General features: G+C 48.3%; 1 protein-coding gene across 9 annotated transcripts in view; it reads right to left on the bottom strand.

The window, feature by feature from the left end:
* The window catches only part of PPFIA1 (PPFI scaffold protein A1), a 90,629-nt gene that overhangs the window by 1,378 nt on the left and 76,052 nt on the right, over positions 1 to 13,199 (bottom strand). For 3 of the 9 annotated variants that reach the window (XM_078057648.1, XM_078057646.1, XM_078057644.1), the window contains 8 exons: positions 12,553 to 12,615; positions 12,023 to 12,049; positions 8,129 to 8,304; positions 7,944 to 8,041; positions 5,773 to 5,948; positions 4,748 to 4,816; positions 3,383 to 3,548; positions 1,162 to 1,232 (listed from right to left, as the gene is read on the bottom strand). In XM_078057648.1, coding sequence (XP_077913774.1) covers positions 1,174 to 1,232; positions 3,383 to 3,548; positions 4,748 to 4,816; positions 5,773 to 5,948; positions 7,944 to 8,041; positions 8,129 to 8,304; positions 12,023 to 12,049; positions 12,553 to 12,615 — 834 coding nt within the window. In that variant the 3' untranslated portion in view covers positions 1,162 to 1,173. The remainder of the gene's footprint in view (positions 1 to 1,161; positions 1,233 to 3,382; positions 3,549 to 4,747; positions 4,817 to 5,772; positions 5,949 to 7,943; positions 8,042 to 8,128; positions 8,305 to 12,022; positions 12,050 to 12,552; positions 12,616 to 13,199) is intronic. The other 6 variants (XM_078057652.1, XM_078057645.1, XM_078057649.1 and 3 more) reach the window with 4 other exon arrangements.

Here is a 13,199-nt window from a genome sequence, read left to right on the forward strand (position 1 = left end):
AGTCTTAAGCCACCTGAACAGTGACTTCTGGGCCCGGGCAGGCCCCAGCACACCTCCCCTCCCGCCCTGTGCTTTAGCCCCTCTGAAAAACCAGAGAAAACATCAAGCATTTTGCTTATCAATGACTGACTTCATTTTGGCCTTTGATTGATTTCATTTTGGCCTATGTCCAAAAGTAACCAATTTTTAAAAAGGATGGAAAAAACAAGTATTCTTTTTTTTTTTTTTTTTAAGATTTTATTTTTAAGTAATCTCTATAGCCAACGTGGGGCTAGAACTCAGGAGCCCGAGATCAGAGCCACCTGTTCCACTGACCGAGCCCGCAGGGAGCCCCCAGCAATCACATATTCTGGCTGAGACAGGAAAACACTGAGAGCAAGCAGAGCTCCCCCAGGGCCCTCGGAGCAGGGAGAAGAGGGCCAGGCTCGCAGGCCTGCACCCGGAATCTCAATCCACAAACTCAGCCCCTCTTGTGGTAATGCACTTGGTTTTTGTTTTGGGTTTTTTTTTTAGACCAACCCCTTAGGGCGCCTGGGTGGCACACTCAGTGGAGCGTCTGGCTCCTGGTTTTGGCTCGGGTCGTGATCTCAGGGTCGTGGGATCGAGCTCAGCGCAGAGTCAGCTTGAGAGTCCTGCTCTCTGCCCTCCCCCACCGCTCACGCGTGCCTGTGCACGTGCTCTCGCTCTCCCGCAAATAAGTATCTTGGAAAAAACCCCAATCTCCCAACTGAAAGGCTATCAGTGTCACATGGTGGTTACGGTCTCATGAAACTTAATACTTTGGGGCCTGATTCATTCAAGACCACGTCTGTAAAAGCAGGCCGGCCAGCAGCAGTGGCCCGGGCGTCCCACCAGGTGCACGCAGACGCAGAGGCCCTGACCCGCTGGGGACAGTCAGCTGAGAGCCGGGTGACACTCTCTTGCGCTCTCCTGCCTCCCCCGGCCCCACAAGACAGTAGCAGACGTGGGAGCCAGCATCTTTGTGTTTAAGGAAAGAATGGAAATACATTTCTTCCCTTAAGAATCAGTGACACACTAGCCTCTCCAGGTTAAGCGTGAGCATCCAGAACACCAAAGTCCCCTCCACGGGCGCCGAGGGCTTGTGCGCGTGCGTCCGGCCAGCTTCCTGAGCTCACGGGGCCGGCTCTCCCGGCTACTCACCTACAGGGGGCGTCAGCAGGAGTAAGTCCTGACTGTGGCCGAATCCAGCCTCTGCGGTCCTGACACGCCACCTGCTCCGACGACCACGACGGGAGGCGTGCAAACACAGCATGCAGTTAGTCTCAGCGCCGCGCGGCCGCTCGAGCGCACACACGCACATTCACACTCACAGCAGCACCCACGGAGGGGCTCCCGGGGGCTCCCGCGCGGACCGGAGGCGCCCGAGGAGGGGAACTGAGTCACCGAGTGGGCTTGTCCCCATCCCCCGAGCAGCCCGGGGTCCGTGGGGCAGCAGGTGACAGGAAGGCAATTCTGCCACACACATCTGCACCGGTAACAACTATGAACACGGTGACTGTTTCTCCTGAAAGCCTCCAGACTTATAGACTTTTCTGGAATTTTTTGCAGCCCAGCAGCAATGTGAGCGTTACCAGCCCGCTAAAGGGAGTCGGGTGCCCGTCCCGTTGCCCACCCCCCCTCCCCCGTCTGAGAAGGACGGCCTTACCCTCCCGGCAGCGGGTGCGGGACGATGACTGAGCCACGGAAGCCCAGGCCCGGCCTCCCTTCCAGCCGCCAACAGCGCGCACCACAGATGCTTTTGTTCTATCAAAAAACCGCCCGGGGGGCTCACTGGGTTTTTCCAACCCTGTAGCAGCTGTGGGCTGCTCCCGACTACAAGCCCTGTCTCCCCACAGGCTGCCAGTCCCGTGCCCCGGGGCCAGAGAGCACGTGGAGAGAGCGGGAGGCCTGTGGCTGCCCCCAGGCGCCAGAACACCCGCTGGGCCGGCTTTCCGCCTCCGCCTCCGTTAGCGACGGGGTAAGAGCTCACCTTCCACGGGCTACGCTCCCTACGCCTTTTTCCAGTTATGTTTCATTTACCTGAACTGTAATCCAAATGTCGCTGTTAACATTTATAATAAGGAAAAGGTGACTTGTGAAATGAAGCTGAGGAGACTAGGACATCAGGCCGATTGCCCAAGAAGTCGAAGACTAAGTTACAACTAGAATCCACAGAAATTACCTACAGGCTTCTTGAAGAAAAATGCTATTCTTTTCCAAAAAGTTGGGTTTTTCCCTCATTAAGCATAATATTGAAGTCTGGCGAAGAGATGCAGTTTTTTAAATAAAAACACTGCCCGATAAGCTGCCCTCACTCAAAGCTCAGCAAGGCTTTATAGAAATTACTTTTCTCTGGTTTGTACGTGGGCAGCGAGAGCAGAACTCACAACCGAGGTTCAGGCAGAGCTTAGGCAGGAAAATGGTAAAAACCACACCGGACAACTTCCCTACGGCCCGTCTACCCACGTCCACTGAGAGTGAGCATGCGGCCGCCCGTCACAGGCCTACGACGCAGGGCCCCCGCGGCCAACACACACAGCACTCGGGACGCGCTGGACACTTGCCAACAGCTTCCCGCAAAGGACTCACCGCCACAAGCCATCTGTGAGGAAGACACTCGTGCGACAACCACTCTACAGATGGGGACACTGAGGCACAGTGCTCAAGGTCATGCGCCTCCTGCACGGCAGAGCCAGATTCCAGCCCAGGCAGTGTGGCCCCCCATCCTGTCACTGAGTGGGACACGGTCAGAGCAGAGAGGTCCCTCCGCAGACCTTGGCCAACTCTTCACTAGCGGTGGTCTCAAAGCAGAGGGACCGTCCAGGGATAACTGCACCCTGATCTGGCGCCCTCGACAAGACCAGCCCTGCCCTGGGAGGACATCCGGGCTCCCCTCCTTCCTTTTCTCCGTCCTCTTACAACGTAACGACACGGACAAGAGAGAGCAAGGACGAAGGTGGGAACTGTGCCGATTACCACGGACTCAGTCACTCCTCAGCGTGGAGAGAAGTCCTAGGGGTAAAGGACGTGGTCTGAAAGCCCCTGTGCTGCTCTCCGAGGGCAGAGCCCCCGAGGGCCACACGAACACATCTCTGCAAGTGTGGACGTCGGTCCAACGCTCTGAGGACACACACGCTGCTCAGCTTTATTAGTTGGAAGAATATGCTAATATTCAACCAGATAACTTAAAATATCTGTATCATTGTTAAACTTTTCTACACAGATGTTAGGATTAATTTTACAGCATGTAAACCTGGGCATGCAACAGCACCCACACGCTTGTTACGTATTAAAGAGGTCATCGTGACCCTTATTAACGTTCCAGCCAAAAAGCTGCTCGTGCTGCCGACAGGTGGCCGGGGGAGCACGGTGCATCACGTACCGTCCAGCTGCATCTTCTTTGGCTGCATAGAGGGGGAGGACAGAGAGGAAGTGACCCGGAAGTTTGCGGGGAGAGTCTCTGCTGACCCAGCAGCTAAGCCACGAACGTCCTTTGGTCTAAACTTTTTCCTCCAAGAAGGTGCCCTCCTAAAGCTTTTATCATCGTCCTGGTAAATTAAAGAACAGAAAACAAGACTGATTTTAAAATACAGGACAAAATACACAGTAAAGTTACCAACCCTTTAAAATGTCCTTGTCCCTGCATTTTTGTTCACATGTATCTAACCCCATTCTTTTTTGATTTTTTTAATTTATCTGACAGAGAAAAAGAGAGAGCGCACAAGCAGGGGGAGCGGCAGGGAGAGGGAGAAGCAGACTCCCCCACTGAACAGAGAGCCTGACTCGGGGCTCAATCCCAGGACCCCGGGATCATGACCTAAGCCGAAGGCAGACGCTTCACCGACTGAGCCCCCCAGGTGCCCCTCTGACCCCATTCTTGATAACCATCAGACTCCCTGCCCAGACTGGGAACTTCTCGGAGTAAAAGGAGACAGGGCCACCCTCATGCTGGGACCCCAGCTGGGCACAAATCAGGACAGTCCTGGGCCACCTGGGTGTGCTCTGTCTGCCACCATGTGTCGCTTCTTATCCTGCAGAAATCACCTTCTTGCTATGTAAGATACTGCATTTTTGTCTTCAAAACAGTCTTCAGGCTGGGACAGGCCAGCGGTGCCCGTCAGGTGTCCTGTTCCCGCCACACTCAAGTGTTCGCACGGCGACGGAGACAGTAACACGTCACGTTGCGAGAGGACACGAGTCATGGTTTCAAATGAGGAAAAATGAATGTGTCCTGTGTTTTTAAATAAACTTCTGAAACATTCTGCCAGAGCACAGGGGGCCCTGGATGGGGGTGAGGTATCCAGTTGTCCCAAAACACAACTTAACAGACTCTATGCTTCAGCCGCAACCAATGCTTTATGATGCGAAAAACATTTTTGAAGGATATCAAAAGTTAAATAGCAGAAATTAAAAAAAAAACCTCCCCATCTTAGTGAAAATATTGCTTTCTTAATAGCTCATTTGTTAATAAATTAAGAGCAAAGCTTAACTTGTAAAGTAAAATTATCTCCACATTTGGAAGCGTTATCCAGACTACACGGCTCCTACAAATATATTAATTTACTTTATTTACTTACTTATTTTTAAAGATTTTACTCTTAGGTAATCTCTATATCCGACGTGGGGCCCAAACCACAACCCTGAGATCAAGAGTCACACACTCTACCAAGCTGAGCCAGGCTGGTGCCCCCAAATGTAACAATTTACATTTAATGCAAGTTTAAAAATCATTAGGCTGAAAACTTACTTCATCAAACCTTCTGTCAGTCCCCATGACCAAAAGGTTGTTAAACTCTCTTTCCAAGACAGCACGAGCCTGAAATCGTAACAAAACAACCCCCCTTAGTGATACGCTAAGGATGTTAGCATATCACAGTTATTTTTAAACCAAGACTTAAACAAACAAACAAACAAACAATAACTCAAGGGATGAATGCCGTGAACATCACAGGGTACTTTAAGTCAGGGGTTTTAATGGGGAATGCATTCGCGGGCTTTGGGCGGTGGGACCCGTGAGCTCTTGGGACATTACGTAACAAGTGTGCCGTGGGGGCCGCTGCTGGTGGGGACTTGAGGGTACTGGCAGAAGAGATACATGTTCTGTAGAAGAATAAAAATATTCCTGATTCTCCAATGAGCCCATGAGTCAAAAAGGACACAGGGAAATGAGAAACAGAACTCCTGAGACCCGCGTGCGGCACACTTTAGTAAGAGCGTCTCTCTCTCCCCTCTGCCGCTCTGCAAGCAGCCGGTGTGGACGCAGGTCTCCCGCAGGTGGTTTACGCCAGGACTCCTGCGTGCACCAGGACACGGAAGGACAGGCAGACACGAGGAGGAGCTAACAAGCACTGTGCGCTCTGAGCCGCCGCATCGTGTTTGAGGCAGGGAAGAGAGGACTGGCTGGCTGGGGGTTTGGTTACGCGCTCTCTGCCTCCACTCAAATGCGAGCGCAGTGCTGGCTGGAGGGCGGGGTGCGGGCGTGGCCGGTCGGAGGGCGGGGTGCGGGCGTGGCCGGTCGGAGGGCGGGGTGCGGGCGTGGCCGGTCGGAGGGCGGGGTGCGGGCGTGGCCGGTCGGAGGGCGGGGTGCGGGCGTGGCCGGCCGGAGGGCGGGGTGTGGGCGTGGCCGGCCGGAGGGCGGGGTGCGGGCGTGGCCGGTCGGAGGGCGGGGTGCGGGCGTGGCCGGCCGGAGGGCGGGTGCGGGCGTGGCCGGTCGGAGGGCGGGGTGTGGGTGTGGCCGGCCGGAGGGCGGGGTGCGGGCGTGGCCGGCATCACCTGCGTGTTCTGCGTCGGGATCTGCAGCAGGAGCGCCAGGGCGTTGGCATCGAAGGTCTCATCTAAGGCCATCAGCGCGCCGTGAACGCCGCTCTCGATGAGATTGTTGGCGTATTCTTTAAGGCCGATCGATAGGATCCAGCGAATCACTCGATCATTGCTCCAAACTAGCACATCTGCAGACGAGTGAAAACAATGCTCAGAGTGGCTGCAGGAAGCTCGTTTCACTGCGTTCGCCCCGTAACACAGGATAAAGATCCACCCGCAGGCCCCGAGCCTCCAGTTCCCGACACAAGACGTGAGCCACATGGGCCCCGGGGGCGCTGCCAGGTGGACAGACAGCCTCGGCTGCACTCGCACACCGTCGTCCTGGCCCTTGGCTTGTCCAATGGAGACCGTCCTATTGGAACTCACCCTTCGAGTAAACCCTGGAGCAAGGAAGTTATTACACACACCGAGTTTCTAGAGAATAGAAAGCGACGGGGGCCCAGGCTTCGGAAACCAGAAGGACACACCAAGAACCTGAACGCCCACCAGGTACGAATGTGCGCCACCTACAGACTTCAGGCCTTCCGAAATACTCTCCTCCCATCAGAGGCATGGGCCCTGGAGCCGGGCACCTTGTGATTCAACGCAAACCCCTCACTTACAATCTCAAAGACTTTCCTGTTGTCGCACTTTAAAAATAGAGAAATTGGAAGATATTCTCCAGCGTATTAGAGACTTGGGGGAAGATCTTGTATTTATGCAAAGTAATAAATTATTAAATTTGCTCTAGTAGAGATCTAAAAATAGCCACCCTGTAAAAGTACATCCAGATGATCACCAGTTACTTTCAAAGACAGCTTTTGTCAACTCTGAAAAGATTTAAGATGGAAATACAAAACAAATGGAACAGATTTACGTATCTCATTTCCCACCTCCTTTTCTAGATAAAAGGACAGATACACACACACACACACACACACATACAGCCATAAAATATTTAGAGATTACTGTATTTATTTATATGTTAAACGTATTATGTGTGTATAGAACATGTATTACAAATGTTAGCTTATGGTTTTTCTTGTGATTCACACTAACTCAATCATGGCTAGACTATCCTTCTAATGGACCATCTCCCCAACCATATTTTTATCTTTAATTTCTGTCTTAATAAAGACAAGAGATGAAAAACAGCACTTAAAGGACTGTGGTTGTAAGGATTACATAAATTAACCTATATGCTTAGAGTTGGTCAATAGGTCTCATCTGCTATTACCATTCTTAGTGATTTCTTTGTACTGAAAATTTGGGGTGATTTTACTTGGAGCTTAATCGTTAACGTCTTATTTCAAAGCAAACTACTACACCTGCTCACTGAGAGGTGTCCTGGGTGGGTGGCTCCCCAGCAGAGAAGAGCATCTGCTGTCTCCTGGCTGAGCACCCTTGTCCCCTTACACCCCCGGCCTATTTTCTATCTGAAATACCTCTGCCTGCCCCGACGCCAAGAAGAGGCTCCCACCCTGTCTTCAGGGCCCAAATGCCATGTTAGCCCCACGCTGCTCCCTCAGCCACGGGAGCAGAACCACGCTGTTCTATTCCGGGCCCCTCAAGGACAGACAGGGCAGTATTTTCCAGACTTCCACCAAGCAGCACACGGTGGGGGCCTGTTCACCTCTAGCTCTGTTGCTATCTAGTGCTGTGCAGCAGCATTTCTGAACAAAAAAGGACATGTGTCGTCACAAGGGGAAATGTCTGAGGTCACAGGAAAAATGCTTACCTTGAGACCCCGACCTTACAGACTGACGTCAGCACAGGAAATGGGCACAGAGGAGGGTCTTTAGAGGCACACAGTTCATCCCTCCCTCCTCCGTAATGATGCCAGACTAGTTTTCTCCACTTAAAGCCTTTCCTGATTTTTGTTTATTTTATTTATTTTTAATTTCTTTTTAAAATTTTGTTTTTAAGTAATCCCTACACCCAATGTGGGGCTTGAACCTATGACCCTGAGATCAAGAGTCGCAAGCTCCACCAACAGAGCCAGCTGGGCACCCCCTGTGATCTTTTTAACTTATTTTTAATTTTTTTTCCTTCTAGTTTTTTTTATTTTTTAATAGGCAGTCATTGAACTGTTAGCACCATGGGAAGCAGAAATATGCTGCATCCATTACACATAATGTACTAGCCTTTTATTTCATTCTGGCTTTCTTCTCTTTTTCTCTCCAGTTCTTTTCGGTCATAATTTAACCTCCGCAGGCACATAATTCCACACTGGAAACTGTTTCTATTACAAAAAAAAAAAAAAAAGTTAGCCGTGGCAACAGTGCAAACTCCCTGAGCTAATTGGTCAGGACCATCCTGTGGGACGCACCTGTGGAAACTGTCGACCATCTTCAGCTGCCCGCGCAGGTCCTTCTTGGTCAGGTGGTCCAGCATGCGCGCGTCCACCAGGCACTCCATGAAGTAGCTCCGGTACTGCGCCAGGCCCAGGCTGGGCAGCCACTCATTGCCAATCCACTCGTGGTTCATGTCCCCGTAGGCGAGGGTCTGGTTGCAATAATTAAGCACATCAGTTCAGAAGAAAAGCCATGGAAGAGGTCACAAGAGTCATTTAAATAATTTTTAAACTGGATCTTTCAATCTGTTACATATTCTCAAAGGCTAAACTAATAACATTGTTTTTTATAATTTCAAAATAATTTGATCTCCTATTTACTCTTAAATTGTTAGTAACATTTTCTACAAAGGGAATTATACCATGAGCAGTCTATGACTTGTGCTAATGAATTTAACATATTTACCAAAGCACAATAAAACTGGTTACACATTGTCTCTCTGAGCTAGTTTTCATGTAAAATGATACAACCACAAAGAACGATCACGGCTCATGAACAAGTTTGAAGGATCAATCCAAGTCTACTCAGTAAAAATATCTCTGGCTGGCTTTCATTTTATTTTTAACATTTTGTTTTCTGTATTTCCTTAATAAAACACATTAATTTCAAAATCAGGTTTAAAAAAGTGAATTAAAACACAAATTGAAAGGAGATGAACACGGTAAGACTGAGAGGAGAGACGGTCAGGAGACCTCTCACCCCCCCATTGTTTGGTAACGGACTGAGCAGCTGAGCCAAACAACTGGCTCGCATGGACGGAGAAGCCCGGAAGCAGTAGCCTCAACTAACCCAATGGATGTGAGAGAGCACTTCACCCAAAAGCAGCTCACACGGAATATTCTCCAACACAGACAAAGCTCCATGTATACAAAGAGACTAAAATCATACCAAATGTATCTCCTCTGACCTCAAGAAAATTAAATTAGAAATCCATAATAAAAGACATCTAGAAAACTCCCAAATATTTGGAATTAGCATACTTCCAAATAACCCATGTGTCAAAAGAAGAAATCACAGGGAAATGGGAAAATATTTTGAACTAAATGAAAATGAACATGCAAGGGACACCTGGCTGGCTCAGTCAGTGGAGCATGCGACTCGATCTCGGGGTTGTGAGATCAAGCCCCACACATTGGGTGTAAAGACTACTTAAAAATAAAATCTTCAAAAAAAAAAAAAAGAAAGAAAGTGCACACACAATCATAAATTGTGGGACACAGCTTGAGCAGTGTCTTGAGGGAAATTTACAGTATTAAGTACTTATAAATGAAAAAAGGTTATAAATCAATAAAGTAAGTTCTACCTTTAAAAACTTGAAAAAGAAGAACAAATGAAATCCACAGCAAGCAGAAGGAAGGAAATAAAAGCAGAAATCAGTGAAACAGAAACAAAAAAAATGACAAAATAAAATGATGAAAGTAAAACCTGGACCTTCATAAACATCACTGAAATTGATGGGCCCCTACCCAGAAAGAAGAAAGTTAAATCACCAACATCAAGAATTAAAGAGTGGGCATCAGTACAGACCCTACAGGCACTGAAAGGGTAATATGGGAAAACTGTGGACAGCTGTAAGCAACCTGGATAAAACGGGCAAATTTCATGAAAGACATAATCTATGAGAGCCACTCAGTAAGAAACAGGTAACCCATACCTGAACTTGAATTTGTAGCTGTAAACCACACAAGCACAAGCACACATGATGCACATACACTCAATCTCTACTCTAAATGCCTTCACTGGTGAACTCTACCAAACATTTATGAAAAAATGACCAATTCTACACAAACTATTACAAAAAAGTGAAGAAGAAATATCTAACTCATTCTACAAGAGCAGCATTGTCCTGACACCAAAACTAGACACATTTCAAGAAAACTATAGACCAATAAATATCCCTCATAGACACAGAAGCAAATTTTCCTTAACAAAGTATTAGCAAATCAAATTAGTAATAAATTAAAAGAATAAGATATTAGGACAAGTGGGGTTTATCCCAGGAACATAGGTGGGGTCAATATTTGAATGTCCATAATAGCCAAACTGTGGAAAGAGCCGAGATGCCCTTCAACAGATGAATGGATAAAGAGTGTGAATATCCATCACTGCTTTCTTGCCTCTGTTTATGTATTCCTAATTGGACACAAAATGCAAAGAAATTTCTAAACAGACAATTCCATGGGAGCAGAGCCCTCCTTAATGTTGTTTACTCATTATATACTCTAGTCCCACTTCTTAAGTGGTCCATAACGTGAGCTCCCGGGGGAGCCAGGCTCAAAGCCAGGAGACCCACACCTCCTGGGCTGCCGTCACAGCCTTCTGAAAAAGCACAGGACAGGGATCCCTCTTGGTCAGAGAACACCTGGGCTGCAAGAAACTGCCACTGCACAGGCTCTATTGTTTCCAGCACTGACATGATCACAAATACAATTCTGTAAGATGGGAGGGATGATGGCAGGTGTCAACAGCAGGCAGCTCGGTTTGCACAGACAGCACACTGATGTTACTTGCTAAGTGAATGCATCGATGACTTGACCACACCTTGTTGTTTTCTTGCCCTGAATGCCCAAGGGCATCTCAAACTCGCCCTTGGTGTTAGAGCCGGTGACTATGTAATAGCACGTGGAAGGCGCACTGTCCGACTTCTGCCCTTCGTTCTCCTCCCATCTAGAAGAGGGATGGAGCAGAAACCGTCCTTGCTTACGCTGAAGGCCGATGCTGGCTAATTCTGGTGTCATTGGCATGGCTCATCCTTGTTTATGTTTCCACTGCAAAGAGCAAACGTTCAGCTGGTTTACCTTACAAGTCACGCCCCGATATAGGGAATCTCATACTGGGGTGCTGCCAAAGTTCTCCTTCTTAATGTAAAACACTGATGTTTAAGCAATCATGAAATGCACCCTTTTTAATTCACTGATGGTCATTATTGGCCCTGTAAAGGGATATCTGAGCGGGCTAAATGATTAATGAGGATATTTATCTGGAGTAGTGGCACAAAGTGCCTAAATCAAAGGGCTGGAGAGGGAGCTCACGGAATATTATAGGCACTGTCCTCTTTTGCTTTTTAAAAAAGTGGTAACATCGGTTTGATTTTAGGAGTACAAATAGAGAAAAACAGTGGTTTCAACCATCAACTGGAAATGAGAAAAATTCAGATTTTAGTTTGATTTTCTTCAGCTGTACCATGATCCTTCTGAGATCCTTGAACATGATGCCATTAGTAAGAGCCTCGGGAAGAACCTCCTGGCCGCGCCCTTGCAGCCTCCGATCTGGCGCTAAAACAGAACAGCAAGTCAGGCAGCAATGGGGCTAGAAGCACACGTAGGGAACCACTGCTTTTCATCAAGCTGTCTCAAATTAAGGCTGCGAAACAGTCGTGACAGAGCTTTTTGTGAGCTGAAGAGCCAGGAAGCTGAAAATTCGAATGTACATTTTGCAAGGAGAGGCTTGATTTCTGAGAATCCCACAAGTGAGAAAGCCTCTCGACCAACACAGCAGCAGGGCACCACTGAGTAACCCCTGATACACAGACAGGCGGGGACAGTCCCTGTGCCAACTCTCGTGCTGGGTATGTACCCCAGGAGCTGCCAGAGCCATGGCACACCGTACGACAGCCGTGGGGCTAAACGAAGTAATCTCTGTCACACAGAGTTCACCACCACGGTGCCACATGAGAAAGGTTCAAAATTGTCCATGAGACGTACTCTTTAATCCTATGCTTCGCTCTGACTAATGCTTTAAGTCATCAATGATATTCTGCACAAATTAAGATGTTAAAAATGTCAAGAAAAGTCAATTACAAGCTTTCATACTCCAGCTCTTTTGCTGCGGTACCTAGAGTGAAGAGTATATTATAGAGAGTCTCCAACCTGAGCCCAGCTTCCCTCCTCATCCTCCTGGTGTTACGAGGTTAGGAATGCAAAAGAACATAACTATTAGTATTGGTGAGCTTAGTGATGCAAGCAAATTAACATTGTAGGGAAGGTGCAGAGTGACTTGAGTGAAAAAGTCAAAAAAAAAAAAAAAGCATCATGCAAAACTCATGCAAAACCAACAATTCCAATTTCTCATGCAAAGAGCCAATTTCCCATGGCAAGCACGTCCATATAAGGAGAAAACTAGGGCCAGAACATGAAGACTGACCGCCAAACTGACGTCTCTCCTTAAAGGAGATAGAAATTAAATCTATTCTAAATAGAGCGAGTCTACCAATTTTAAGGTCCTGAAAAAAAAATCTAAAATAGAATTCCATTTCACACATTTAACTAATACCTAATGGAAATACTTATCGGAACAATTTAATGTGAAATGACATTTTTGCTTCCCAAGGGAAAGCCGAGAATCGTGCCGTTCGTAGGTGGGGAGCACTGGGGGAGGTGGGCTCGGGGCTGCGACTGACCGTTTGTGACGTGGCTGTGAGCGTTTCCATCTCTTCATGCGTTAACCAGACATTTCCTGTGGTCTAGGGTGACCCCAGTGACCAACCACATCCAGGGCAAGGGAAGCAGTGACAAAGAGGAAAGGTGGCAGATACGTAAGCCTCAGGCACATAAAAGGAGCAGGTGGAGGCAAAGGCCATTCTTCTCACCATTTCATTTTAGATGCCCGTATGGAAAATGACAGAACATTAAAACAAGCTCACCCCCTTCATAAAGAATAACCACACCATACTAATACTGTGCTGTCACTAACCCAAGAACAGCCCATAATTCCTAGCGCTTCATTTGCCATGCTTACCACCTGAGGTGCGTAAAATATAAAAACAACACATTTTGTACTTCTGAAAATTGTGAATGATTCTCAACTAAGTCTTATTCGATACATTTACAGTCTTACCCGAACAGAGCACAACAAAGAGCACAGTCCCCAGGTCTAGCTTTGGACTGTGGGACAACAGTCCCCAGCAGGTGCTCTGAGGTGACTGGGCCATGCGGACGGGACAACCTTGTCTGGGGAAACCCAAGAGGCAGGGCACAGGGCTGAGTGCGTCCAACCAGAATGGCCAGTGACTTCAAGGAGCCAAAATCCTGGCCCCACTGAAGCGCC

Source organism: Halichoerus grypus, chromosome 11 (assembly GCF_964656455.1).
Source record: "Halichoerus grypus chromosome 11, mHalGry1.hap1.1, whole genome shotgun sequence".
Lineage (NCBI taxonomy): Eukaryota > Metazoa > Chordata > Mammalia > Carnivora > Phocidae > Halichoerus > Halichoerus grypus.